Below are 25,000 nucleotides of genomic sequence, written 5' to 3' on the forward strand. Positions count from 1 at the left end.
AACACGCATTCCTGGTGCATGATGTCCAGAGAAACTCCTTCAGACTTAGACCAGGGGAAAAGAAGCCTCAAGAAGCCGTACTCGTTCACCATCGAGAACATCCTTGCCAGCTCGCCGGAGAGAAGACCTCAGGTCCTCCTTCCGTTCTGCTTCCGAGGAATCTTAGACTGCGAGCCCAAAGGTTTTTGCGCGGTGGGGGGCATCGCGGCAGGTTCCCTGCAGGAGGATGAGGAGGGGGACGAGACAGAAACGGAGCTGGGACAGTGTGGCTGCTGCTGTTGCTCGCACAGCAGTGCTCATTCCTGGCAGGAGACGGCAAATTGGCTGGGTAATGTATTTTAATGCTTTAAAAAATGATTCAGTGCACTGATCTCACGGGGGGAGGGGGGAGGAATTATGACAAGGGGACCTGTGACGCAACACTGATGTCTCCTAATCACCTGCATGAGAACATCAGTCCTGCTGGATCAGGCCAAGGGCCCATCTAGTCCAGCTTCCTGTATCTCATGTTGGTTCACAAGAGGCCTCAGGGAGCACACAAGACAACAAAAGACCTGTTGCCATTCCCTTGCATCTGGCACATCAAAAATAGGTTGTCTATGAACACTATGGCTTGTAACCTGTGATGGATCTTTCCTCCATCAATTTATCCAACCCCCTTTTAAAAAGGTGTCTAGGCCAGGTGCCATCAACCACATCTTGTGGCAAGGGGTTCCACAGATTAATCACACACTGGGTAAAATATGCTGTGGCAGGGGGTTGGACTCCATTGTCTTGTAGGGCTTTTCCAACCCTATGTGTCTATGGTTCTAGCCCCACATTGCCCAGTTGCCTCAAGCAGGCCAACTACATGCACAATTTCTTTTTCCCATAAGCACCATAACATTCCGTGACTCCTGGGCGAGTCACTGAGCATGCTAAGTTTGCATCAGTCTGTTGGGGAGGGGGCGGTTATTCTTACTTTATGAATGAAAGGCAACAACCAGGGCCCATGAGAGGAGGGTAAAGGGTGTACCCAGGCCCAGGGTCAAAAAGGAGACCCAGAAGCCCAAGAAGGGGACCCAGAAATTTCCTGGGATCTTATATTTTCCTGTCTCACCCAGACTCCTGTGAGGGATACTGGGTGTGTGGCTTCTGTTACTACCGAAAGCCATATGCTTTGGGCCAAGGAATTCATATGACACTCCTTAATGCAGTGTCAGATCTGGGAGGAAGCTGGCCTGGTAAACTAGCTCTTTGGCATGGAGATCTGCTTGCCATGAAGGGGTGTATAGGGCACGGCTATAGGACTACAGCTGCTGCAGAAGTATGGTTGGCAACCTTCAGTCTGGAAAGACTATGGTAGAAGCCTACAGCACCCGGTATTCCCAGGCGGTCTCCCATCCAAGTACTAACCGGGCCTGACCCTGCTTAGCTTCCGAGATCAGACGAGATCGGGAGATAGTGTTCAGTATAGGGAGATGGTTGGCAACCTTCAGTCTCGAAAGACTATGGTAGAAGCCTACAGCACCCGGTATGCCCAGGCGGTCTCCCATCCAAGTACTAACCAGGCCTGACCCTGCTTAGCTTCCAAGATCAGACGAGATCGGGAGATAGTGTTCAGTATAGGGAGATAGTTGGCAACCTTCAGTCTCGAAAGACTATGGTAGAAGCCTACAGCACCCGGTATTCTCAGGTGGTCTCCCATCCAAGTACTAACCGGGCCTGACCCTGCTTAGCCTCTGAGATCAGACAAGATCGGGAGGTAGTGTTCAGTATAGGGAGATGGTTGGCAACCTTCAGTCTCGAAAGACTATGGTAGAAGCCTACAGCACCCGGTATTCCCAAGCGGTCTCCCATCCAAGTACTAACCAGGCCCGACCCTGCTTAGCTTCCCAGATCAGACAAGATCGGGAGATAGTGTTCAGTATAGGGAGATGGTTGGCAACCTTCAGTCTCGAAAGACTATGGTAGAAGCCTACAGCACCCGATATTCCCAAGCGGTTTCCCATCCAAGTACTAACCAGGCCCGACCCTGCTTAGCTTCTGAGATCAGACAAGATTGAAGTATGTTTTGGTGTCAACCTGACACTTTCCATTCTAGTGTGAGCCCAAATGTGATGCTCATTTTCTGCAATGATTTTCTATATTTAAAAGATTTTAGAGAGACTTAGGAGAGCGTTTGGATCTAGCTGCTGGCCTCTGCATTGGAAAGCCCAGTAGACCTGGGTTCCAAAGGCTTTTACAGCTGTCACCAGCTTACCCCTATTCTGTTTTACCCCCTCCCCACCTCTGTCTCACTTCCCTCCACTCTGTTTCATTTCCTCCCCTCCCCCCTTTGGGAAGGGGCCCTAAAGAAACTTTGTAACCGCTGATGAAATTCCTCTCGGAGGTCTTGGCAACAACTTCCAGAGAGATAGTTGAACTAGTCTGTTGCAGCCAGACCATCACCAGATCTGATGTGCTTCTGCACTTAGGTGGTCTCCCGAACCCCTCAAGTATGCAGAAAGGACCCCGTGTCTGTGGGTGGTACTACAGGAACCTCCTGAGTTCCTTCTATTACCATGTATTTTAATCCTTGTCTGCTCCTCAATCACCCCCATCCAATTTTTGGGGAAGCAGGAATCGTTTGCAACAGATTTGCTTGTCCCATGAGCCAGCTTAAAAGGCTTGTGAGAAAAAATGTGCTGCCACAAAATGAGCTGATATGCTCATTCCTTGAAAATGTAACATATTGGCTGACCTGTGACTTCTTGCACAGAGGGCTGGCTGCCCGCATTTCTACCCAACATTGCATATACGCAACAGGGATCAAATGCGTACACCCGTGGGCTGGGCAGAAATGGGTTAAACAGGCAGAAGGATCCAGGATGGGTTAAACAGGCAGAAGGATCCAGGATGAATCTGAATGGAAGATTTTCCTCGAAAGAGGAGAGAGGCATAAGAGTTTGGGTACGAACCCCAAGTCACCTCTCCTGATAGGACAAAGAGGGAAGATGACCCCGCTTCCCCTCCCTTCCAGACAGTGAGAGAGAGAGAGCAAAGAAATAATGTCTGCAAAGGGTGATGGAAAGATAACTAATCGCCCCAAGTCTTGAGGCTATTCAAAAATCAGATACTATAGTTGCTAATTACCCTGTAAAGAGCTCAGCTCCTACAGTTTGCAAGGTTGCTGCTATTTGCCCTACAAGGAGCTGAGCTCCTGAAGTTTGCAAGCACTTGTAAATATAAGGAGATATATATTTGAGGGTCTTTTTTTCAGGTTATTATTACTCAGAAATAAATAAATAAAATATTGTTTCTTTCTAGATCTCCTTTTTTTTTTTAAGTCGAGTAAACTTAAGTGAGTCCTGATAGAGTATCGTTTAAAAATGTGGGTCCCTGTGTTAAAAAGTTTGGGAACCACTGCTCTAAACTGTGTGGACGGGTTGTTTGTTTCACTTTCGAACGGGAGTCACGCTCAAAGATTCCAAATCTTTGTTATAGCAGATACGAGGTTCCCCTGGCCCATGAGACTCTTCCACCCCCTCGGCAGGCCGTGCAAGAATCCTCGTGGGAGCCAGAGCGAGCTGCAGGCGTTCCACCAGATTCAGCGTCGGACCCGCCGGCATCGCACCATCTTCACCGAGGACCAGCTGCAAGCCCTGGAGGCTCTCTTCCATCAGAACCAATATCCAGATGTCATCACTAGAGAACATCTGGCCAACCGCATCCACTTGAAGGAAGAGAGAGTCGAGGTAAAAATTCTGGTTGGCTGTGTTTAGTCCAGTCATGTGGACGTCTCAGGTGATCATTTCAGGTAGTAGACTGGCAAGGGTCTCCTCTAACCAGTATCCCTCCACCAAATCTCCTAGTCCCACTCTCTGAATTTTAAAAGAAAGAGGGGAACAGAGTAAAAAACAAGAACGAAGGAAAGGAGATACTGTCCTGGACACGCTTTGTCTGATTGCAGCCCTCCTGCCTCTGTGCTGCCTGGAAACCCTAACAGGAAGCAGGAAGCACTCCCAGAAGGTGGGTTGGAGGGCTGCAAACAATGCTAAGCGTTGTGTTGTTTTTAGCCCACTAACTGGCTTCCAGTGAGCTCTACAGGTTTCCTGTTAGCAGGCAGCACAGAGAGGCAGCAACAGGAGGGCTACAATCAAAGATAAGTCATTTGCACAAGTGGGGGGGGGGGAGACAGAAATTGTGAACCCTGGATAAGCGAAACTGCGGATACAGGGGGACACCTGTACAAACTGGCAGAAGACCTGGAGGATTTCAGATAGGGGTTGTTCCCAGACATAACTTGAGATGCTGTAAGGGACTGCTGTACCATTGGGCTCTAGTCTCACCTGCTCTGTACTCAGTGGCGTTGCTAGGGGGATGTGTATGGGAGTAGGTCCATCATGGGGGAAACATGCTGATCTCCTGCACCAGGTGATGCAAACCCTAGTGATGCCTACTTCCTCTCAATGGGCTCCCACCTCTCGCTCTCTCCTGGGACAAAACCTTGCCTTTTTCTCCCTTCTATCAAAACCACAGGTCTGGTTTAAAAACCGCCGTGCCAAATGGCGACACCAGAAGCGAGCGACCACCTCAGCACTCCTCCTCCAGAGCACCAAGAAGGCTTCGGAGGGAAACTGCTAACAAGGAGAAACAGCATCCAGCTGGTGAGGAACGCTGTGTGCCCGTTGGCGAGCTAGATTTAGGAGAAGAGGGACGGCGACAGAAGGCTCACCGTTAAGAAAGGAGCGAGAAGAAGGTGCTAAGTTTTCCTCAAGGCAACGTTTTTCTTAATGGTTCATCCCATTACACATTCGAAGACTCCTAAAAGATGTTTGGGTCTTCCTGGGCCGGCCCTTTCATGAGGCCGACTGAGGTGGTTGCCTCAGGGGCCTCTCAGGATTGTCTGCTTCCATCTGCCTGCCCACCCCTGCTGTTCTTCTTCCATTGGCTTTGTGGCTCTTATATTAGTTAACTAGATTTGAGCTGCCAAGGCTGCAAGACTGTCGATCTGAGCTAACACACTTTAGTTCTGAGCTATCCGATGACCCCAGTTGGCAGAATATCTTGTTGAGCTTGTAGAAACCTTCACAGAGTAGATGTTTCTGTCTGCAGGTCTGTCTTAAAACACTGCAATGTGACATATCTCAGATGTTGGTTGCATCTTTGAGGAACGCATCTAGGAATACACTATCTATATTAACGCAAACAATTAAAATGTATACCTTGGCTTTTTTTTTTGGTCATTCCTTGTGTTCTGGGTGAAACCATGGATGTGGGATGGTGAATTTTAAGACTGGAGGCCATCAAGGAGCAGAGTCACTATCTTCAGCCTACTAAGGGCTGGGAACCTGCGGAGTGGGACCCACCTTCAAGAGCCCAGTGGGTGAAGGGGTGGGCCAGTTAGAATCCATGGCTCTTCCCTCCCCTACTCAACAGAGGACAACCAGAATGCATGGCTACCAGAGCTGGCCTAAGCCCTCCTGACATATGAGGTGGGATGCCAAATGCTGTCCACCCTTACCCGATTATGTGCCAGTCTCTGTTCCTCCTCTCATTCTCCACTGCTCTAGCTCAGCACCCTCTTCCTCTCTGTCTCCCTCTTCCTTTTCCAATCCAGGGGATGGAAGGAGGAGGACCAGCAACGGAGGCAAGGAGGCAACTTGGCAGACAGAAATTGGCACCTTCACCAATCTGATACCTGAGGCAAACGCTGCAGTTAGCTGGCCCTGATTGCTACTGCTTCATTTATTTGTTACCTTTCTATACCACCCTTCCTCCAGGGAGCTCAAGTGGGTGTACATAGTTCCTCCCTTCCTTTTATCCTCACAACAACCCTGTGAGGTAGGCGAGGCTGAGTAATAGTGACTGGCCAAGACCACCCAGGAAGCCTGAGCCGGGATTTGAACCTTGGCAGTCCAGGTGAAAGTCCAACTCCCAAACCACTACAGCATCCTTACTCTCAATTTGGAGAAGTTTCGTGTGGCTCCTTTCTGATTCTTTCCTTCCAGGTCAATTGGACAGATAAAGGGGGCAGAGAGAAGCACAGCAACAGGGTATACTCGGGCATAGAGGGAAAAGGAGTACCATGCCAGGGGAATGCACCCTGAAGGAGGAACTTGGTCAAAGCAACCCCTCCCAAGCCAAACTGTTTTGTGTGCCAAGGGAATTGCGGAGCTGGGTGCAAGAACAGGGATGTAATGTTCTTACCTTCATTTTCCTATATGAAATGCTAAAGGGTCTACATCTCCATGGCAAGCGGAGATTCTTTCCAGCATGAAATAGCAAGAAGCTCAGCAGAACAGCATCTGCTTTGCATGCAGAAGGGCCCAGGTTCAACCCCGGGTAGCACTTTCAAGTAGGGTCAAGGGAAAAGTGCCATTTGAACCCTTGGAGAGCCGCTAGCAGTCAGTGCCTGGCAGTACCAGTGGGATCAACAGCCTGACTGTATGACATGCCTTGAGAACACCTGACCTGTAGGAGGTGCTGTGTCCAACTAAGGTATTCTAGCTTGCCTTGCCACCCTAGGTCTCAGTCAGCTTCCCTTACAACACTGTATCACAGAGCAAAGTGGCAGGGGTGCTGGTGGCCGCGCAGGCCGAGGTGGCGGGGAAGGAGGCGGAGCCCCTCGACGAGGCCAGCTACGTCCAGGTGAGGGCGGAGCTGGGTGATGTCACCGCCTTGGCTCCGCCCCCGCTCTGGGGCTTGAGCAGGAGACACTCCCTGAGAGTGCTTGCAGAGAGAGGCTTGCAGGCCACCCTATGCCTGTGTGTGTATATACATAGACACACACACACACATATATAGGATGTGTGTATCTATATATCTACATCTGTGTGTGTGTGTATACATATACATATATGTCGAGAAACATCTGGCCACTAGGGGCTCAAGACTTTTTGCAGCCTTTGTTGATTTCAAGGCTGCTTTTGATCTAATCCCTAAATCAAGGCTATGGGATAAGTTTGCAGCTTCATCTATTGATCGTCGATTATTGTTGCTTATGGTCAGCTTATATAGCAACTCTGGCATAAGGATTAGGTGTTCATCTAGTGGTCATTTAACGAAACCAATTTTAGTTAATAAAGGGGTCAGACAGGGCTGTGTTCTTGCCCCCCTTTTATTTAATTTTTATATAAATTCACCGATTACCTCCTTTGATGATCTGGCCTTACATCCTCCAAAGCTTGCTGATCGTTACGTCCCTGTTCTGGCATATGCTGACGATGTACTTATATTATCAAGAACACAGGTCGGCATGAGGAGGGCCCTTCGCCATTTAGCCCTGGTTAGCTCACAGGAGAAATTGATCATTAATTCTGATAAAACAAAGGTGTTGGTTTTTGCCAGACGCTATAAGGCCCATCGATGGCTCCTAAATGGGAAACCCATTGAGCAGGTTAAATTAATAAAATACCTGGGGGTGATTTTTCACTATCAAGGTGGCTGTTTGGCCCATAAAAATTATGTCGGTCAATCAGCACAGAAAACATCTGGTGCCAATTTATCGTTTTTATTCATCCAAAGGCGCCAAATTTCTCCCTGCAGCTCTAAGGCTACATAATGCTAAAACTAGGGCTCAATTGCTTTATGGTTCTGAGATCGCCCCATATTTAAACACCAGATCTTTAGAGGTGATCCAGACCAAATTTTTGCGTCAACTGATGTATGTCACCCGATGTGTGCCGAATACTGTGGTTAGGCTGGAATCCGGCATCCCAAGTATAGAGATGTCGATGTGGCTAAATGCCTTGCATTATTTCTTGAAGATTCTCTCGAGACAGGGTAATTTTACTCATTTGATCTTTTTGGATCCCTTTATAGGCTCCTGGGAAAAGAGGTGCCTGGACTACTTTAATTTTTGCGATCTTTCCCCTGAGTCTTTAGCGATGATGAGCCCGGGAGACGCAAAATTTCTTTTTTGGTAGTGGATCTTGAATTGAGATCTGCGAGAGCCAGACTTTCTACATATGTTTTTCTTGGGGATCAAGCTTTTATGCTTTCTCCTGCCAGATATTTTTATAACATCACTATTCCAAAATTCAGGATTGCTTTTACTAAAGCCAGGTGCAATGCACTCCTATCAGCAGTTCTTTTGGGACATTATGCAAGGTGTCCTTACTCAGAAAGACTGTGCCCCTGCCATAATAATGTGGTGGAGACAACTGCCCACATTATTCTGCAATGTCCAAACTATGATGATTTGCGATTTAAATTTATTTCCCCGATTTTTGGCGCTGTAACGGGGATGCAGGTGGAGGAGCAGCTTGCTTTTCTGCTATCTGATGTTAATCCTGATATATCGCTCAGGGTGGCCCGTTTCTGCCATGCTGCACAGTTGATAAGAAAGAAAATCGAGAGTATAAACTGATGATGTTATGATTTTATATATGTGTAAAGGGATGTTGGTTTTAATTTTGTGTATTTTGTTGTGTTGATTTGTGACTAATGGTCGGATGATCGTTAATAAAGTATCTGATCTGATCCATATACATATATATACATTTAAATTAGGGAAGAAAGTATAAATGAGGCAGGGAAAATCCAATTTCAGATTCCCAGTTGAAAGTTAAGTCTTGGCCACATACAGCCTACTTTGCAGGGCTGTTCTGGAAATGAACGGTTTCCGTTTAACAAATGAAGCATTGCCTGGACTGCTGGAGGTTTCCTCTTCTGAAGTGAAGGCTCTGAAGCTGCTTGGTGTTCTGGTCAGGTGCTATTGGTGGATGCTGAATTCTGCTGGAAAGGAGTCTGTTTCTTATTCTAACATCCTACATAACTCTGTGTGCTGATGATGTGATATTACAGGGAGAAAATGCTGCTTTGAATGTTGGTCAGCTCCCCGGCCATCTCGAGGCTTTCTCCAGCCTCCTGCAGCCGCGATCGTATGCACGGGAAGTTGTCCAGACGCGGCTCCCTCGCAGCATCAGACAGCTGTAACCCTGCACAGTAGATGTTAAATGTCACGTTGTCCTAGGGTGTGGTGTCTGGGCCAACCACCCCTGCGCGAACGTGGAGGCTTGTGGCAGTAAGACGGTCCCTGAGCATAACGAACCCGTCTCTGGTGAGGCATTTGGCAGCATGCCTCAGGATGGTCCTAGCATGTTTCACGAGTTGTTCTGCCTGACGTGATGGAGCACGTGCAAATGGAAATGGAAAAGGTGCAAAAGAGAGCGACTAAGATGATTACGGGGCTGGGGCACCTTCCTTATGAGGAAAGGCTACGGCGTTTGGGCCTCTTCAGCCTAGAAAAGAGACGCTTGAGGGGGGACATGATTGAGACATACAAAATTATGCAGGGGATGGACAGAGTGGATAGGGAGATGCTCTTTACACTCTCACATAATACCAGAACCAGGGGACATCCACTAAAATTGAGTGTTGGGCGGGTTAGGACAGACAAAAGAAAATGTTTCTTTACTCAGCGCGTGGTCGGTCTGTGGAACTCCTTGCCACAGGATGTGGTGCTGGCGTCTAGCCTAGACGCCTTTAAAAGGGGATTGGACGAGTTTCTGGAGGAAAAATCCATTATGGGGTACAAGCCATGATGTGTATGCGCAACCTCCTGATTTTAGGAATGGGTTAAGTCAGAATGCCAGATGTAGGGGAGAGCACCAGGATGAGGTCTCTTGTTATCTGGTGTGCTCCCTGGGGCATTTGGTGGGCCGCTGTGAGATACAGGAAGCTGGACTAGATGGGCCTATGGCCTGATCCAGTGGGGCTGTTCTTATGTTCTTATGTTCTTATGAGCAGCCAAGCCACTTCAGAGAGTCTTTCAGTGGCGGGACCCAAGTTCACAAAGGCCACTTGCAGCAGCCGGGCAGCCTGGGAGAAGCGGAGGCCGCATGCATGTGAGGCCTTCTCTTGCGCCCCTCAAGAGTGTCCTCTTAGCTCTGCTGCAGCCCATGTCAGTTGCTCTTGATGGCCCCAAGAAACCTTCATGCTGTCAGTTGGTGTCCCTGAGACAAGCTGTGCTCCGAGCACACGACAAGTGCAAGGCATCCAAGTTACATCAGACAGCTGCACAAACCATGGGCCCCCCTCCAGCCAATGGAGAAAAAAGAATTAAATTTACATTTAAAATTTGAATAAATTTACATAAGTTTACATAAATGAATATATTAAGGATGAACTTATATGAATGAATGAAGGTCTTGAAATAGCTCAAGGCCTATAAAAGGCCTTGCACAAAGCAAGGCTGGCCTTTCCTTTGCTGCTGCTACTGCATCACAGACGTGAAACAGTAAGCAGTGGAGGAAGCCCTCATCCCACAGCTCATGCAAAGAGGTCAAACAGTTGCCCTCACGCTGAGAGCAGTTGCGTCGGGCCAGTGCGGGCTCCAACAAATCCCCAGAGGGCCAGAGGCTCATTGGAGAATGGGGGCTCCCTGAGGGTCGCATTGAGAGGCCTCGAGGGCCGCAAGTGGCCCCAGGGCTGGGGTTTGGGCACCCCTGGTCTAGATGATATTAATTAATTAATAATTGATTGGTACTAATTAATTAATAAATTAATTATCATTAATTATAAGTTAGCTATAATTAAATTTAAATTCAGGTGGGTCAATCAATCAATACCTAATCAATAATTCATAGTTAATCAGTCATAATGATCAATTATGGCTAGCTAATTAATTTATTAGCTGCCCAGGAACAGGGACTAGGATTGATTGATTGATTGATTGATACCAATCAATATTAAATAATATCCAGGGCAAGTTTGGGGCTGAGCCACAGGTGGGCCCAAAGTTGCTCTGGATATTAATTAATTAATAATTGATTGGCACTAATTAATTGATTATCATTAATTATAAATTAGTTATAATTAAATTTAATTTAAATTAAAATATAATTTAATTAAGATTATAATTTAATTACAATTAATTAATCAATATCCAATCAAAAATTAATTAATAGTTAATCAATGATGATCGTTAATTAACAGTTAATTGATTAATGACACACCCCAGACACACAGTGCGGTGTTGGGAATGCCTGCAGAAAGTGCTTCATTGGCCCCCAGGAGGAAAATGCATCGGTTTTCATATTCACTTCCGGTACTGCCACTCAAAGCGACAGGCGCGCGGCTCTTTCGCCACTCAAATGGCACTCCGCACTCGCCTCGCAGCCGGAAGTGGAGACGCGCGCACAACCTCCGCTCAACTCCTTGGCCTCTCCGGCGGCGCAGCAGCGACGTCCTTCCGGGGAGACTACAAGCCACACAAATCCCTGCGCGCGCGTGAGGAAAAAAGGGGTCGCGCTTCCGGCCTGGCGGCAGCTGTTTCCAGAAGTCAGGCTGCGTCACGCAGGACGTGGAGATGGCGGCGGCGGGGCCCGGGGGAGGCTCCGTCAGCGCCGCCGCCTCCCCGGCTGGGGCGCTGGTGGCCGTGCAGGCCGAGTCGCGCGCGGTGGCAGCGGGGAAGGAGGCGGAGCCCCACGAGAAGCGCAGGACGGTCCTCGATGAGGACAGCTACGTCCAGGTGAGGGCGGGGCTGGGTGACGTCACCGCCTTGGCTCCTGCCCCGCTCTGGGGCACGAGCAGGAGACAGTCCCTGCCCCGAGGGGCTTGCAGTGTACTCTGGGCTGGTGTATGTGTGTGTGAGGATATATATGTGTATATAGGGTGTGTGTATGTATTCACACCCCTTTATATATATGTGTGTGTGTGTGTGTGTGTATGTGTGTATAGGGATATTTATACACACCCACACCAGTGTGTGTATACACCCACACAAACACAGTGTGTGTATATACATATATATGTATGTGTAGGTGTTTGCATGTATGTATATAGGCGTGTATAGATACACACACACACAAGTATATACAAATACACTCATTATATATGTCTATGTATACACCAGTATATATGATGTATATACTGGTACACACATACACACACAGGTATATATAATACTGGGGACCCCCCCCAAATGATGCTGCCCCCTCTCAGGACCTTAACTGCCCCCCCACCCCATTGGCACCTACTCCCCACCCTAGTATTGCCCTTCCAGCACTGTTCACTGTATTCATTCATTCATTTGGAGATTTCTACCCTGCTTTGTCTCCCTGTCAAGCATTCAAAGTGGCTTACAAAAAATCTGTCTGTCTCAGTGGTTCTCACACATTTAGCACTGGGACCCACTTTTTTAGAATGAGAACCTGTCAAGACCCACCGGCAGTGATGTCATGACCGTAAGTGACATCATCAACCAGGAAAATTTTGTATCCTAGGCTGCAATCCTACCCACACTTACCCTGGAGTAAATTCCATTTAGTATCATTGTTCAAAGAATATACAGAGTAGTTTGTTAAAAGTACAGACCTGTAACACTTCCCCAAATGCAGTCAGATACCATGGTAGCATCAAGTCTAATATGGTAAAAATGAAATATTGAACTGAATGGGGACCCCCCTGAAATGGGCTCGTGACCCACCTAGTGGGTCCCGTCCCACAGCTTGAGAAACACTTTATCTCTCTCTCTCTATCCCTCTATCTATAGACAAAGAGCAGAAAAAGTGTCCCTGAAGCATGGCGCTCATGAAAGTGTTTTTGGCACAATTGCTGAGAACCTGAGCAGGACTGGGGCAGCATCCTGGGACCTGAGGCACCAGATGCCTCCCCCTTGACCTGCTGGTGCTCTAGTCCAGTGATCTTCAACCTATTTCATTCCTGTAAGTTGCTGTGGCTATGGAAGCCACAGCTGAGGCTTTGGATCCCAACCCTGAGGCTGAAGGACACTGGTCTTAGATATCCACACAAGGGAGGTGGTAGAGGGAAGGGAAACAGAAGCAGGGAATTGTTTTGCATAGAGACTTGGTGCTGCTGGTGTACTGGAATCAGTGCTCATGGGGCTTTACACAGAGTGAAAGGAGAGGCCACTGCCCCAAGGTGTGTGCAGTGTGAATGCTGATCCAGGGAAGGAGGCAGAGGGAAGGCAGAGAAGTGTTTCATATACAGTCACTTCTTGTTATCTGTTAGGGTTCGGTTCCGGGAAAATCTAGTGGGTACTGAATTAGCGCGTACCGAATCATTGAGCCTATGGGCAAAATGGGGTTAGGTTCAAGGGGACCCTCTTCACCATGCACTCTATGAACAGTATGAACCTGAATCTTACTTTGAAGTCTATGGGACTAGGTGATAGTGAGGGCTCATCAGCATCTCCTACATCTGATGTTTCATCCTCTGTGCTGGATATCCCTTGACACCTTGAAGGTTGTGGCCGATTTCTCCATGCTGGCTATCCCCCAGCTTGTTGAAGGCTGCTGGCCCAACAACAAGGCCTTGGAGTTCAGCAGTGGGGAGGGGGTTGCTTCACCCATCCTGCTCCTCCACCTGCCTCTTAGTTCCTTCCCTGGGCTTGCCCCAGCCCCAGAGCAGCCCTCAGGTAGCCTTCCAGAGACCTCTCGTCATCGACCTCTCATCATCACCAGTGAATGTTCAACTGGAGTCCCCGAAATGGTGCTAGGATGGCGGGGCAAGTTTGGAAGTGGAAAGGAATGTGTCTGACAATTCTGTATGGGCCCATTTGATAAGGCACTGGCACAGTATTTGCTGATAATGAGAACTCAGGGCTCAGTCCTATCCAGCTTTCCAACACCAGTGCAGCCGCAATGCAGCCCCAGGGTAAGGGAACAAATGTTCCTATACCTTGAGGAGGCCTCTGTGAACTGCCACCCCACCACAGGGTGCAGTGCATGCCCCATTGGTACAGCTACACTGGAAATTTGGATAGGATTTGACCACAGAGATAGGTGGTAAATCCTCCCCTTGCTGATAAGGGAATTCACGGATAGCGAATTCATATTTAAGGAGAACTAACTGTAGATGCATGCTGCTGATTATGTTTCCATCTTTGTGCATGTGCAAAAATGAAATTTGTATTTGAGAATCAGTGCTTTCTAAAGACAGTCCTTAGTCCATGAAATTATGTTATTGTACTTAAGGGCTGGTTTTTCTTCTCCAAAAATTTTTCTGCCCACTTACACCATAAAGTTTAATCTCTTACAGAGCCTGGAGAAAATCATCCAGAGGGACTTTTTCCCCGATGTAGAAAAACTGCGTGCTCAAAAGAACTATCTGGAGGCTGAAGAGAGCGGAGACCTGGAGAAAATGAGGCAGATAGCCATCAAATTTGGCTCTTCTTTGGGCCGATCTTCCAAAGACACCCCTGCACCATGTAAGGGTTTATTGTGGGTACTTTAACCACTGGTGTTTATCACACAGTAAACAATTGACAGCCCAATCCTATGCATGTCTACTCAGAAGTAAGTCCCATTAGAGATAATGGAGCTTACTCCCAGGAAAGTGTGGATGGGATTGGCTGTGAACCAGTTTTACTGTCATTTCTCTCTCTCTTTCTCTCTCTCTCTTTGTGTATGCACCTGTTTCCCCAAATCCCTTCACTAACTTTCTAACCTTGTCTGTATCCAGTACAGCTACAGATCTTACTCAGCCTCAGGGAATTCCCTGCTCCAACTTTTGGCCGTTTTTTCCCTTTATTATTGACCCTTTTCCCCTACCAGTGGTTTCTTTCAGCATCTATGAGGCTGAGCAATGCAGTCAGGATGCAGTTAGCGATGCAGTCAGGGAGTAGATTGGCATGAGTTGACCATCTGGCTACCTGCTCTCCCTGCTCCCCAGATCTTAAAAAGAAGAGGGGGACTGAACAGAAGTGAAAGTATGGAGGAGAGGAGCGCAGTAGGTTAGCATCAGCCATGTTCTAGCTCAGGGGTCTCCAGACCCTGGCCCGGGAGCCAGATGCGGCCCACAGCAAGCGTCTTTCTGGCCCGCGGCCAACCTCTTGTCCCCTGAAAGCCCACTCAACTGAACATGACCAGAACTGTGCTGATTGTGTCTGGAGGGGATTCTGAGGGCCAGAGAGGTTGAATGAATGAGCCCATTCGTTCATTTATTCACTCATCTAAGTTCCATCTCTAATTTATTTATTTAAATTTTTTTTTCCGGCCCTCAACACCATGCCAGATATTTGATGCGGCCCTCTGGCCAAAAAGTTTGGAGACCCCTGCTCTAGCTTACTATTACTCAAACTTCTTGGCAGTAAATCCCCAAGATAAATCTTTGCAGGGGAGGAAGGAAGGTAATGATGTGACCCTCAGGATCATGGCGCTGCGGAGGGGGGGGGGCTATTTTTAAACTTACATGCTGCCAGGGTCTGGGGGGCGTGTGAACCCCCATAGAGCTCTGTGCAGGGCCTTCCGTGGCTTGTAAAAAGAGAAAGTTGCTATCGCGACCCACTTCCAGTTTTGTCATGATTGCAACTTTCTTTTTTTACAGTCTGAGGGGAGCCCTGCACAGGGCTGTGCGGGTGCTCCCTGCTCCCCTGGGACAATTGACAGCACATAAGTTTCAAAATAGACCATCGCTTCCCTGGGGATCAGGTAGCTGCTTTCCCCCTGCCCCCATCCCTTAAAGGGAAAGGGGCAGTGTTACATGGGCTGGTGGGTTGTGACCCACCAGTTTGAGGACTACTGCTCTAGCTTACCACTCTCCTCCACACTTCCTTTACCTTTTGAGGGGGCAAGAAGATAAGTGGTGACAGTTAATGCACCACTAAGAATGTAGTAGGGAGAGTTTGGCACACTATCTAAGGCACTGGGAGGTGTTGGGGTGGCCTGAACCTCTGTTCCTTGAACTTTACCATTCTCAAGTAAGCAAAGGTCTCCTCCAAATTACTCCAACCATTCTCCTTTACTTCCTTTCATGTATAGAACTCTCTCCCTTCCTGCCTTCCAAGGCAGCATGCACGGCCCCCCGCGCTTATCCTCACAACAACCTTGTGAGGGCAGGTTAGACTGAGAAATGGTGACTGGCCCAAGTCACCCAGTATGCTTCAGAACTGAATGGGGATTTGAACCCAGATCCTCTTTATCTAAATCCTTTAGCTGTGAAACTATCTGCCTTTTGGAACTATGATGAGTTAAACTTTGTGAATTTTTTTTTTCCCTTGAGCAGATGTTACCCCAGCCACTTTTGAAACTCCTGAGGTTCATCCCGGGGACCCATCTGTTTTGAATAAAACAAAGCTTGCAGTGAAAACTTCAGATGAAGGTAAGAAATGCCAATGCAAGGTCTGACCCATTGCCCATCTACCTCAGTGCTGTCTTCACTGACTGGCAGCAGCTCTGAAAGGTTTCAGGCAGAGGATTTTTCCTTTCCTTTCTTCATTAAGAGAGGGATCAAAACTAAAACTGCTAATTTTGTAATGTCCTTATGCAGGTAGACCAGTGGTGTTCCTTGGTAGAAGGCACCGTCCTTAGTTGCTATGTTTATTTAACAACATGTCGGAGTTTTGGAGCCCTTATCTGGGGTCATCAAGGCTATTGCATTGTCAGAGGAGATGATCTTTGGCAGGAGGTCTGGTCTAGAGGGTAGAGCCTCCGTTTGCCTGAAGATAACATCCGCAGTTCACCAGTTCGAGGCCACCAGCACAGTGAATGGTGAGACCTTGAAGCAGCTGACAAGCTGAGCCGAACTATTCCACCTGCTCTTTGGTGTGAGGGAAGAAGCGTCTTGGCTGTCCTCCATGTGAGAGATGAAGGAGCAGCTTGTCAGTTTGCGTGGGAGGAAACCGGAGGCCAGAATGTGATACCAGATCGGAAAGATCCATCTGAAATGTTGTGGTTCTTGAAAGATAGAACCTTTCTTCGATTGTAAAAATCCCCATGGGGATTTAGAACAGCCTGCCCATGTAAACCGCCTTGAATAAAGTCTGAGGAGAAATCTGACGACCAATAAAGGCGGTATATAAATACATGTATTATTATTATTATTATTATTATTATTATTATTATTATTGTGGTTGGCAACCTTCAGTCTCGAAAGACTATGGTATAAGCCTTACAGCACCCGGTATTCCCAGGCAGTCTCCCATCCAAGTACTAATCAGGCCTGACCCTGCTTAGCTTCCGAGATCAGACAAGATCAGGAGATAGTGTTCAGTATAGGGAGATGGTTGGCAACCTTCAGTCTCGAAAGAATATAGTATAAGCCTACAGCACCTGGTATTCCCAGGTGGTCTCCCATCCAGGTACTAACCAGGCCTGACCCTGCTTAGCTTCCGAGATCAGACAAGATCAGGAGATAGTGTTCAGTATAGGGAGATGGTTGGCAACCTTCAGTCTGGAAAGACTATGGTAGAAGCCTACAGCACCCAGTATTCCCAGGCGGTCTCCCATCCAAGTACTAACCAGGCCTGACCCTGCTTAGCTTCCGAGATCAGACGAGATCAGGCATGTGCAGTATTATCTTTTGAAAAATTGTGGCATACTGAGGAAGTTTCTCTTCTTTTTACACACAAAGCGTCCATCTCTTTTCTTCCAGGTGAAGCAGAGGAGGAAGAGAACAAAGGTGCCCTCCCCAGCTTGGACAGCTTCTTGGCAAAACACACCAGTGAAGACAATGCCTCATTTGAGCAGATCATGGAAGTGGCCAAGGAGAAGGAAAAAGCCAGCCACGCATGGCTCTATGAAGCCGAAGAGGAATTTGCCCAGGTGTGTGTGTGTGTGTGTGGGGAGGTGGGAAGCTTGTGTTAGTGAACACTTCCAGTCATTCCATGCTGGTTTGACATCTGCTGGTGAAAGCAAAGTAATATTCTTACGTTGTTGCTTTTTTAAAAAATTACATGCTTGGAATATTTACATACTGCTTGTCAACATCAGTAACAAAATGTTCTCTGGTGGTTTGCATGGCAGAAAAGGCACTACCTTCTCATTCTTATGGTTTCATGGTCTTAAAAAAAACACAAGACACACCCAAGTGTGGCCACTGGGTGCGATGTTTTGCAGGGGCCAGTTGCTCAACGGGACCAGTTCCTCTCTGCCTGCTAAATATAAGTGGGCCACGACTGTAGGCACGGAGGCGCCTTGCTCAAGTTGAGCATGTCTGGGCCTCACCAGCGCATAGATGGGATACTCCCTAGGAACTCTGTGGGTAGCCTCTGTGCACTGCCTTGAGCTGGCAGAAAGGTGGAATATAATGAATGGCAATTGGGAATGTGCGTCATGAGTAGTAATTGGCATATTGTTCTCTGCACGGAGAAGAATGCAGTGCAGAGGCTCTGCTTCTGAGTAAACTGCAGGTCCATCTTGATGTTCTGTCCTTCCTTCCTTTTTTCAGCGGCACCAACAGCAGCTGGCCCTTCCCTCTGCAGAGGACCAGCAGATCACCTGTAGCAAAGCTGGGGTGGAGACATGGGAATACAAGGCCAAGAATTCCCTGATGTATTACCCACCAGGTGAGAGAGGCGGTCTCATGGGATCCCTCCCAAATGGAGACTGCCACACGGTCGAACCCTATGCAGCTCCTGTTTGGCTTCTCAACTTTGAAGCATAGCCTTTGCTGCCCTTTGCAGATCTTTAACTTTGCTGGGGAGCATTATTTTAAAAACACTGAGAATTTGCGGGGTTCTGTAGACGAGTCCATCAACAGTTTGCCTTCCCTTCTGATGTAGCGGCTTTGCTTTCCAGGTGTTCCCGATGAGGAGGCAGTGTTTAAAAAACCTCGTGAAGTTGTCCACCGCAACACCCGTTTCCTGAAGGACCCTTTCAGCCAAGCCTTGAGCAAGTCCCAGCTCCAACAGGCTGCAGCCCTCAATGCTCAGGTTGGCAGGGAGCAAGGGCACACTGGGACTGATTTAAAAGTTCTCATTTCTGATTTATGTAAACATGTTGTGCCTTGCTGCTTTTCAAAAGCTTACCAGTAACTTTTTTAAAAAAATTATGGATGTTGAATGACGTAAGTCTTGATGATGTAAGTCGCATACTTCATCTAACCTTATGAGCTAAATGCAGTAGAAGAGTTTAATGATCCAATAAATTGTTGCCTTAAATATATGACCAATAGTTTTTGAGCACTGGACTAGACCAAGATTTTTTTTCTTTAACCAGCCAAATGCCAATCTGAAGATGGCATTTTAAATGTTTTTTTTTTAATTCTCCAAGGCTTTTGTACATGATTTACAGTTCTGCTTAAATCTAATTTTAACTTGCTCTTAGCTGAATTTTTTTGCTGTTCAGCTTTTTGTGTTGATTTTTATCTACGTGTGTTTATTGCTTTAACCGCATTTGTGTTTGATTTTTTTTTTTAAATACTTGGGTATTTTGGATAAGAAGGTGGTCCAGAAATTTTTACAAAATACAGTGAACCTTGAATCCTTATAAAAAATGCTGTCTTTGTTATATTTATTGTGATAGTCAATAATATTGTCTTTCTGCTGATCTAGTATAAACAAGGCAAAGTAGGTCCAGATGGGAAGGAACTCATCCCCCAGGAATCTCCCAAAGTCAATGGATATGGATTTGTGGCCACCCCATCACCAGCTCCTGGTAAGCAGAAAACTACACATTTATGTTGCAGAAATAAATTAGTTCCTGCTTTAGCTGCAGATTGAATGAAGAAACACAGCTGAGTGCTTTGCCCTCCAAGCATACGTTCTTGATATGGGAAAACTATTCACTGAGGAAGGGAATTTGCCGAAGGAATGAAAGTGCCAGCAAAAACCATTCCCTGAAGCTCTAAGGCTGCAATCCTAACCACACTTTCCTGAGAGTAAACCCCATTGTTCAAAATAGGACTTACTACTGACTAGACCTGGTTAGGATTGTGCCCTGAGCAATAAACCAAAGGGTAACTTGTGACCTCAGTGCTTTGTTGGAGATGGTGACCTGCTTAATACCATGTCCTTAATCTTAGGGGAGAGTTTGTGCTTACATGCCACCCAAAGGAAGATATGGAGTGTGTGTTGCGAGCTTTTGTGGTCTGGCAGTAAGCTGTGTTCTTGACAAGCTCTAGGGAAGCTGCAGTGTTTGGGGAAAAGAATCTGCTGTTTTCATTATTATTAGTTTTTAAAAATTGTGCTAGATGGGCCAATGGGTTAACTTGGTGGAAGGTAGCTTCTACTGTACCTGAGTTAAAACTAGGCATAACTGCTGCCAGCAACTAGAAGCAGGGTTTTTTGTGCAGCAAATCAGAAGAACTCCCTACCCAAAGAAATGAGTGATTAAAAGGCTGGATGTAAGTGGAATGAATAAAATAAACATAATTGTCTTCGTAGGTGTGAATGACTCTCCTCTTATGACGTGGGGTGAGATAGAAAGCACCCCTCTGCGGTTGGAAGGCTCTGACACACCATATGTGGACAGGACCCCTGGACCAGCTTTCAAGGTATTTAAAAACTGGAGTGTGGAACTCTGGGCCACTGGGCACAGCCTTGTTGCACAGAGAGGCTGTCAGAACTCGCTGACTCCTGAGTTGGCAAGAGTAGCTGATTCCAGCATGCTGCCCCAGAATCTGGAATATCTCCTCTGCTTACCCAGCTTGTCTTTAAATATAAAAGCAGCCCAGATTTGTTTGTTGGATGGGCTTGGGTGGATTGGCGGTCCCTCCCCCATGCTGTTTCTCACCGTTAGGATCTGGACAGCATTATTGAAGGGAATAGTTCTACAACCGTAATGTTGCCCAGGAAATGTTTAATGATCTCTGTAGCAAAAGCATGATGGGGAATGGAAATGAAGGGTATCGATGGCAAATGTGCTAGTAACCCAATTGATGGATTTTTTTTTTAATTACAGATCCTAGAACCTGGGCGCAGAGAGAGGCTTGGGCTCAAGATGGCTAATGAAGCTGCTGCCAAGAACAGAGCAAAGAAACAGGAAGCCTTAAGAAGAGTCACGGAGAATCTTGCCAGGTGAGCCATTTGTATCTTTGTAGAATGTTAGAGAGAGAAGATAACTGAACTGGAAGAGAAACCTGTGCATACCATACTGAAAAGGCTGGGCGTAATATCACTGTGCGGAAGGCAGCATCACGCCTTCACTCTAGCAACCACTGCGTCTAGCTGCACCTGAAATCCTGCTCAAATAGTGTCTCTGTATTCTCTTTCCAGCCTAACCCCAAAGGGACTAAGCCCAGCTATGTCTCCAGCCCTCCAGCGTTTGGTCAACAGGACTGCCAGTAAATACACTGACAAAGCTTTGCGAGCCAGCTACACCCCATCCCCGGCACACCTGGGAACGCCTGGCTACAAAACTCCGGTGGGCGGGCCGCAGACGCCCACCACCACCACCACCACCCCGACTCCCAGGACAGTCTCTCAGACTCCCGTGACCCAGGACCCCGCCTCGATCACAGACAATCTGCTGCAGCTGCCAAAGAGGCGGAAAGCGTCTGACTTCTTCTGAGGGTCCCTCCTTGCCTTGCAAGTACTGTGGGGGAAATGTGAGCGAGGAGCAGCAGCAGGGGCTGTGACCAGATGTAGGACTGTTTTGGTCCTGGGACTCTTGCGTGGCTCTATTGCTTCCAACAGGCAGCTGGTGTGGAATAAGCCTGTTACGACTCTGCTGAGCAAGAAGCATTCTTTTCTGGGGCTGAGTGCTTCTGGCGCCCGGTGCACAAGCAAAAGGAAGATGGCAAACCCTGGGTGGGGGGAGAGCAAGCAAAGGGCTCTCGGCAGCCGAGGCAGCATGGCAGAGGCCACCCATCTCTTATTCAGCAGTGCTGCTCCTCTTTCCCTGTCTCCCTGGGTTTGAAAAGGAAGAGGGGAATGGAGTGGAAGAGGAACTGTGGCAGGGACAATACTGGTGGCCTAGAGTGTCTAAGTCTCTATTTGTCATCTTCTGCTTTATTCTCTTATTTTATCTTTTATTTTGGGGGGGGGGGAGTAGGGATAAGGGCCATGTGAGTGGTTTGCCACCTTGTGCACCTGCCTCAGTTGGCCTCTTGGACAGGCTGGGCCTGTGTGAGCCCTTCTTGATACACTTTTATATTTTCTGTTTTTACAAAGACACTGCATTTGGGTGCCTTTTGATTTTCTCTGTACAGACGTATCTATTTATTGAGTACTGAAAGCCTTTTAATAAAGGTCCCAATGCAAACCTGGACTAGAGACTGCCTGTGACTTGAGGCTTTGCTGAAGGAATGGTTTATGATGAGTAGAACAAGAACCGGTTCCCGCATTGTGTTTGGAATCCACGGAACGGCTTTACATCTAGCACACTCTTCATCTGTGGAGTTTACAGGCACAAAAATCAGGTTAGATGGCCTTAAAAGTAGTTGAGACAACTACATGGAGGACAAATTTTTCAATGGCTTATCAGTCCTACTGCTTGCAGGGTCAGAGGCTAAAGTATGTCTCAAAATACCAGTTGTGGGAGAAGAATAGGCCTTTACCCTCCTCCTTGTAGCTTGCATACCTGAAGAGTGATGCCAAGGCTGTCGGGGACAGGACCTTCTGATCTTGAAACTCTTTCCATAAGAACATAAGAACAGCCCCACTGGATCAGGCCATAGACCCATCTAGTCCAGCTTCCTGTATCTCATAGCGGCCCACCAAATGCCCCAGGGAGCACACCAGACAAGAGACCTCATCCTGGTGCCCTCCCTTGCATCTGGCATTCTGACATAACCCATTTCTAAAATCAGGAGGTTGCACATACAACGGCTTGTAACCCGTAATAGATTTTTCCTCCAGAAACTTGTCCAATCCCCTTCTAAAGGCATCCAGGCCAGTCGCCGTCACCACATCCTGTGGCAAGGAGTTACACAGACCAACCACACGCTGAGTGAAGAAATATTTTCTTTTGTCTGTCCTAACCCTCCCAACACTCAATTTTAGTGGATGTCCCCTGGTTCTGGTGTTATGTGAGAGTGTAAAGAGCATCTCTCTATCCACTCTGTCCATCCCCTGCATAATTTTGTATGTCTCAATCATGTCCCCCCTCAGGCGTCTCTTTTCTAGGCTGAAGAGGCCCAAACGCCGTAGCCTTTCCTCATAAGGAAGGTGCCCCAGCCCCGTAATCCCTTTTATGAATGCTGACTCAAGCTAAAGTTTTGTTGTGGGATCCCACTTATTATTGCAGATTTGCAACATTCAGAAGTCAGTACACTCTACATACACAGGTTCATTGTTACCCTCTGCTTTTGAAGCCCCCAGTGTGCTGGTAGGACTGTAACCAAAACAGGAGATCCATGAAGGAAGTAGATGTTTCTGGGTACTTACCAGCCTTTAACGGTTTTCAGAGATTCAGAACTTCCCCAAAAATTAAACCCCCAAGGGGAGGTGGGCAAAAAAAGCCCCAATATGATTGCTTTCTGGGCCATCAAAGCTTTAAAGATTGAGGGCCCGATCCTATCCAATTTTCCAGTGCTGGTGCTGGTTTATCTATGGGTATGCACTGCTTCCTGTGTTGGGGAGGCAGTCTTGGAGGCCTCTTCAAGGTATGGGAACATTTGTTGCCTTACCTCAGGGCTGCATTGTGGTTACCCCTGTGCTGGAAAATTGGATAGGATTGGGCCCTCAGTCTAGATTCCTAGAGAGGCATCAGCGTTGATTGGAAAACTCATTTCCTCCTCCCTTGAGTAGAGGAAAGGATTTTTATTTTCAATATGAAATTAAACAATTTGGAAAGCTGAATATGTGAAGTGGGGGGGGGGATAGGATGTTAGAAACAGACAGGAAGAGTGAGATATTGACATGGTTGCTTGTTCCATGCTGAAGTCTCTAACCCAACTCCTACAGTCTAATGGTGTGACCCAATGGTTACTCTGAAGTCGGCTCCCAGGATCATGTGTGTATGGCAGTATTTTGTTGCAGGACTTCACTTGTTGATTTAGGGCACAACAAGCACTGTCCAGCACTGACATAAGGGCAGTGCAGCTCTGAGGTAAGGGAACAAACATTCCCTTACTTTGAGGAGGCCTCCGTGAGTGACACCCAACTGCAGGATGCAGCACGTCCCATTGGCACCGCTATGCCAGTGCTGGAAAACGCTGACATAAGGGGTTAGGATTGCACCCTTAGAAGCATTGCTTGAACACACCTTAATTCTTGTGAAATTAAGATCAGGCAAAGCAATTACACAATTATGATTATGTCAAACAGAGTAAAGACAAAAACACACATATTTTTCACTTAATAGGTTTCACTTGTATGTTTTGGGAGGAGAGAGGATTGGAAGAGGAGGAGATAGTTGAATGGTGACCAATAGCGCAGTTGTGACCACCTAAAGTAAGCACAGTGGTTTCTCCCTCATGGCCAACTTCCTCAATGACAACGGTGATCGTAGGGGTCACTGTTTATATATTTTCTTTAAGCCTTTGGTCAGTCAAGGAAGGCCAACCGAAATGCATATCCAAAGCTGAGTGTTTTTTTTAAGGAGGTCCTCACTTAAGGAAAAATTGGCCCTCATTTTCAGAAGGCACCCAACCAGAATGCCAGTATGGTTTAAACACGGCTTCCTCTCCACGGATGGGCCTCTGGCATTCATAGGCTGAAGGTAGCTTCAGCACTTAACATTATAATTTTTAATTCATGTAAATAATTTATTGATTTAGAAAATGCATCATAGAATTGCTTAAAAAAAAGTGTTTGCAAAGAAAGCCCTTTACTACTTCCCCATTATAGTCTCCTGCCTTTTCTGATCTTTTCCTCGTTTGATTTCTTACTGCCCTGTCCTGCAAAAACGGCCTTGCCTTTGTCATTGGTTACTCAGACATCTGATTGCCTGCTGCTGGGCATCCTTTTGTCCAATCCCTCTTTAGAGCTCCACCTCCTGTATCTGGCCCGCTAGGTGCTCCACCTCGGATTGCCCCTTGACTGCCACCACTTCCTCCGTTTCCATGACAGGTTCCAGTCTGACTGGTACGCTTGACTTGGTCTCAGATTTGTGGCTTGGCTCCAGTTCTAGCTTTGGCTCGGCCTTCACCTCGGCCACCACCCGGGAACTCTCTCCGTTCCTTGCCATGGAAGTCATGGAAAGCGCTCTGGCTTTGGGAGGCTGCATCCAAAGGTGATTTAAAACCTCTTCAATGCGCAACCTCCGGCTCACGTCAGGCTGGAGCATGCGATAAATGAGATCCTTGCATTCGATGGTCAGGTTTTTAGACTTGGGGAAATGCACCCTGTGTTCTTTCTGCAGGCGGAGCATTTTCCGGATGTTGGAGTCATCGTAAGGCATGGAGCCGCAGACCATGATGTACAGAATGACCCCTAGGCTCCACATGTCGTAAATCTTGGGCTCGTAAG

General features: G+C 47.4%; 3 protein-coding genes and 3 pseudogenes across 3 annotated transcripts in view; 2 read left to right on the forward strand and 4 right to left on the reverse strand.

Annotated features, from left to right (window-relative positions):
- The first annotated feature begins 21 nt into the window (after positions 1 to 21).
- GSC2 (goosecoid homeobox 2) lies at positions 22 to 4,628 on the forward strand. Its single transcript, XM_066609550.1, has 3 exons — positions 22 to 328; positions 3,469 to 3,716; positions 4,501 to 4,628. The coding sequence occupies exons 1-3, from the start codon at positions 22 to 24 to the stop codon at positions 4,603 to 4,605; spliced, it is 660 nt and encodes a 219-aa protein (XP_066465647.1). The 3' UTR covers positions 4,606 to 4,628.
- On the reverse strand, positions 1,347 to 1,469 carry LOC136634576 (5S ribosomal RNA; annotated as a pseudogene).
- Positions 1,499 to 1,621, reverse strand: LOC136635011 (5S ribosomal RNA; annotated as a pseudogene).
- Positions 4,629 to 11,192: 6,564 nt separating the features above from the next.
- ESS2 (ess-2 splicing factor homolog) lies at positions 11,193 to 21,857 on the forward strand. The gene is made up of 10 exons (XM_066609813.1): positions 11,193 to 11,437; positions 13,969 to 14,137; positions 15,934 to 16,029; positions 17,302 to 17,471; positions 18,097 to 18,214; positions 18,447 to 18,580; positions 19,202 to 19,304; positions 20,033 to 20,142; positions 20,550 to 20,665; positions 20,864 to 21,857. Exons 1-10 carry the CDS (start codon positions 11,276 to 11,278, stop codon positions 21,156 to 21,158), a joined length of 1,473 nt encoding a protein of 490 aa, XP_066465910.1. The 5' UTR covers positions 11,193 to 11,275; the 3' UTR covers positions 21,159 to 21,857.
- LOC136634969 (5S ribosomal RNA) lies at positions 16,968 to 17,090 on the reverse strand (annotated as a pseudogene).
- A 2,655-nt stretch (positions 21,858 to 24,512) lies between the features above and the next one.
- The window catches only part of TSSK2 (testis specific serine kinase 2), a 1,059-nt gene continuing 571 nt past the window's right edge, over positions 24,513 to 25,000 (reverse strand). The window contains exon 1 of the mRNA XM_066609966.1: positions 24,513 to 25,000. This exon is cut by the window's right edge and continues 571 nt beyond it. Within this exon, the coding sequence (XP_066466063.1) occupies positions 24,513 to 25,000 (488 nt within the window).

This window comes from Tiliqua scincoides, chromosome 14, assembly GCF_035046505.1.
Source record: "Tiliqua scincoides isolate rTilSci1 chromosome 14, rTilSci1.hap2, whole genome shotgun sequence".
Taxonomy (NCBI): domain Eukaryota; kingdom Metazoa; phylum Chordata; class Lepidosauria; order Squamata; family Scincidae; genus Tiliqua; species Tiliqua scincoides.

Bases quoted from the DNA above. Each gene is read 5' to 3' on its own strand.
- GSC2 (XM_066609550.1), top strand. From the start codon at position 22: ATGTCCAGAGAAACTCCTTCAGACTTAGACCAGGGGAAAAGAAGCCTC. The intron at 329-3,468 runs GTAATGTATTTT...TTGTTATAGCAG, and splicing joins GGAGACGGCAAATTGGCTGG to ATACGAGGTTCCCCTGGCCC. The intron at 3,717-4,500 runs GTAAAAATTCTG...TCAAAACCACAG, and splicing joins TGAAGGAAGAGAGAGTCGAG to GTCTGGTTTAAAAACCGCCG.
- ESS2 (XM_066609813.1), top strand. From the start codon at position 11,276: ATGGCGGCGGCGGGGCCCGGGGGAGGCTCCGTCAGCGCCGCCGCCTCC. The intron at 16,030-17,301 runs GTAAGAAATGCC...CTTTTCTTCCAG, and splicing joins AGTGAAAACTTCAGATGAAG to GTGAAGCAGAGGAGGAAGAG. The intron at 17,472-18,096 runs GTGTGTGTGTGT...TCCTTTTTTCAG, and splicing joins CCGAAGAGGAATTTGCCCAG to CGGCACCAACAGCAGCTGGC.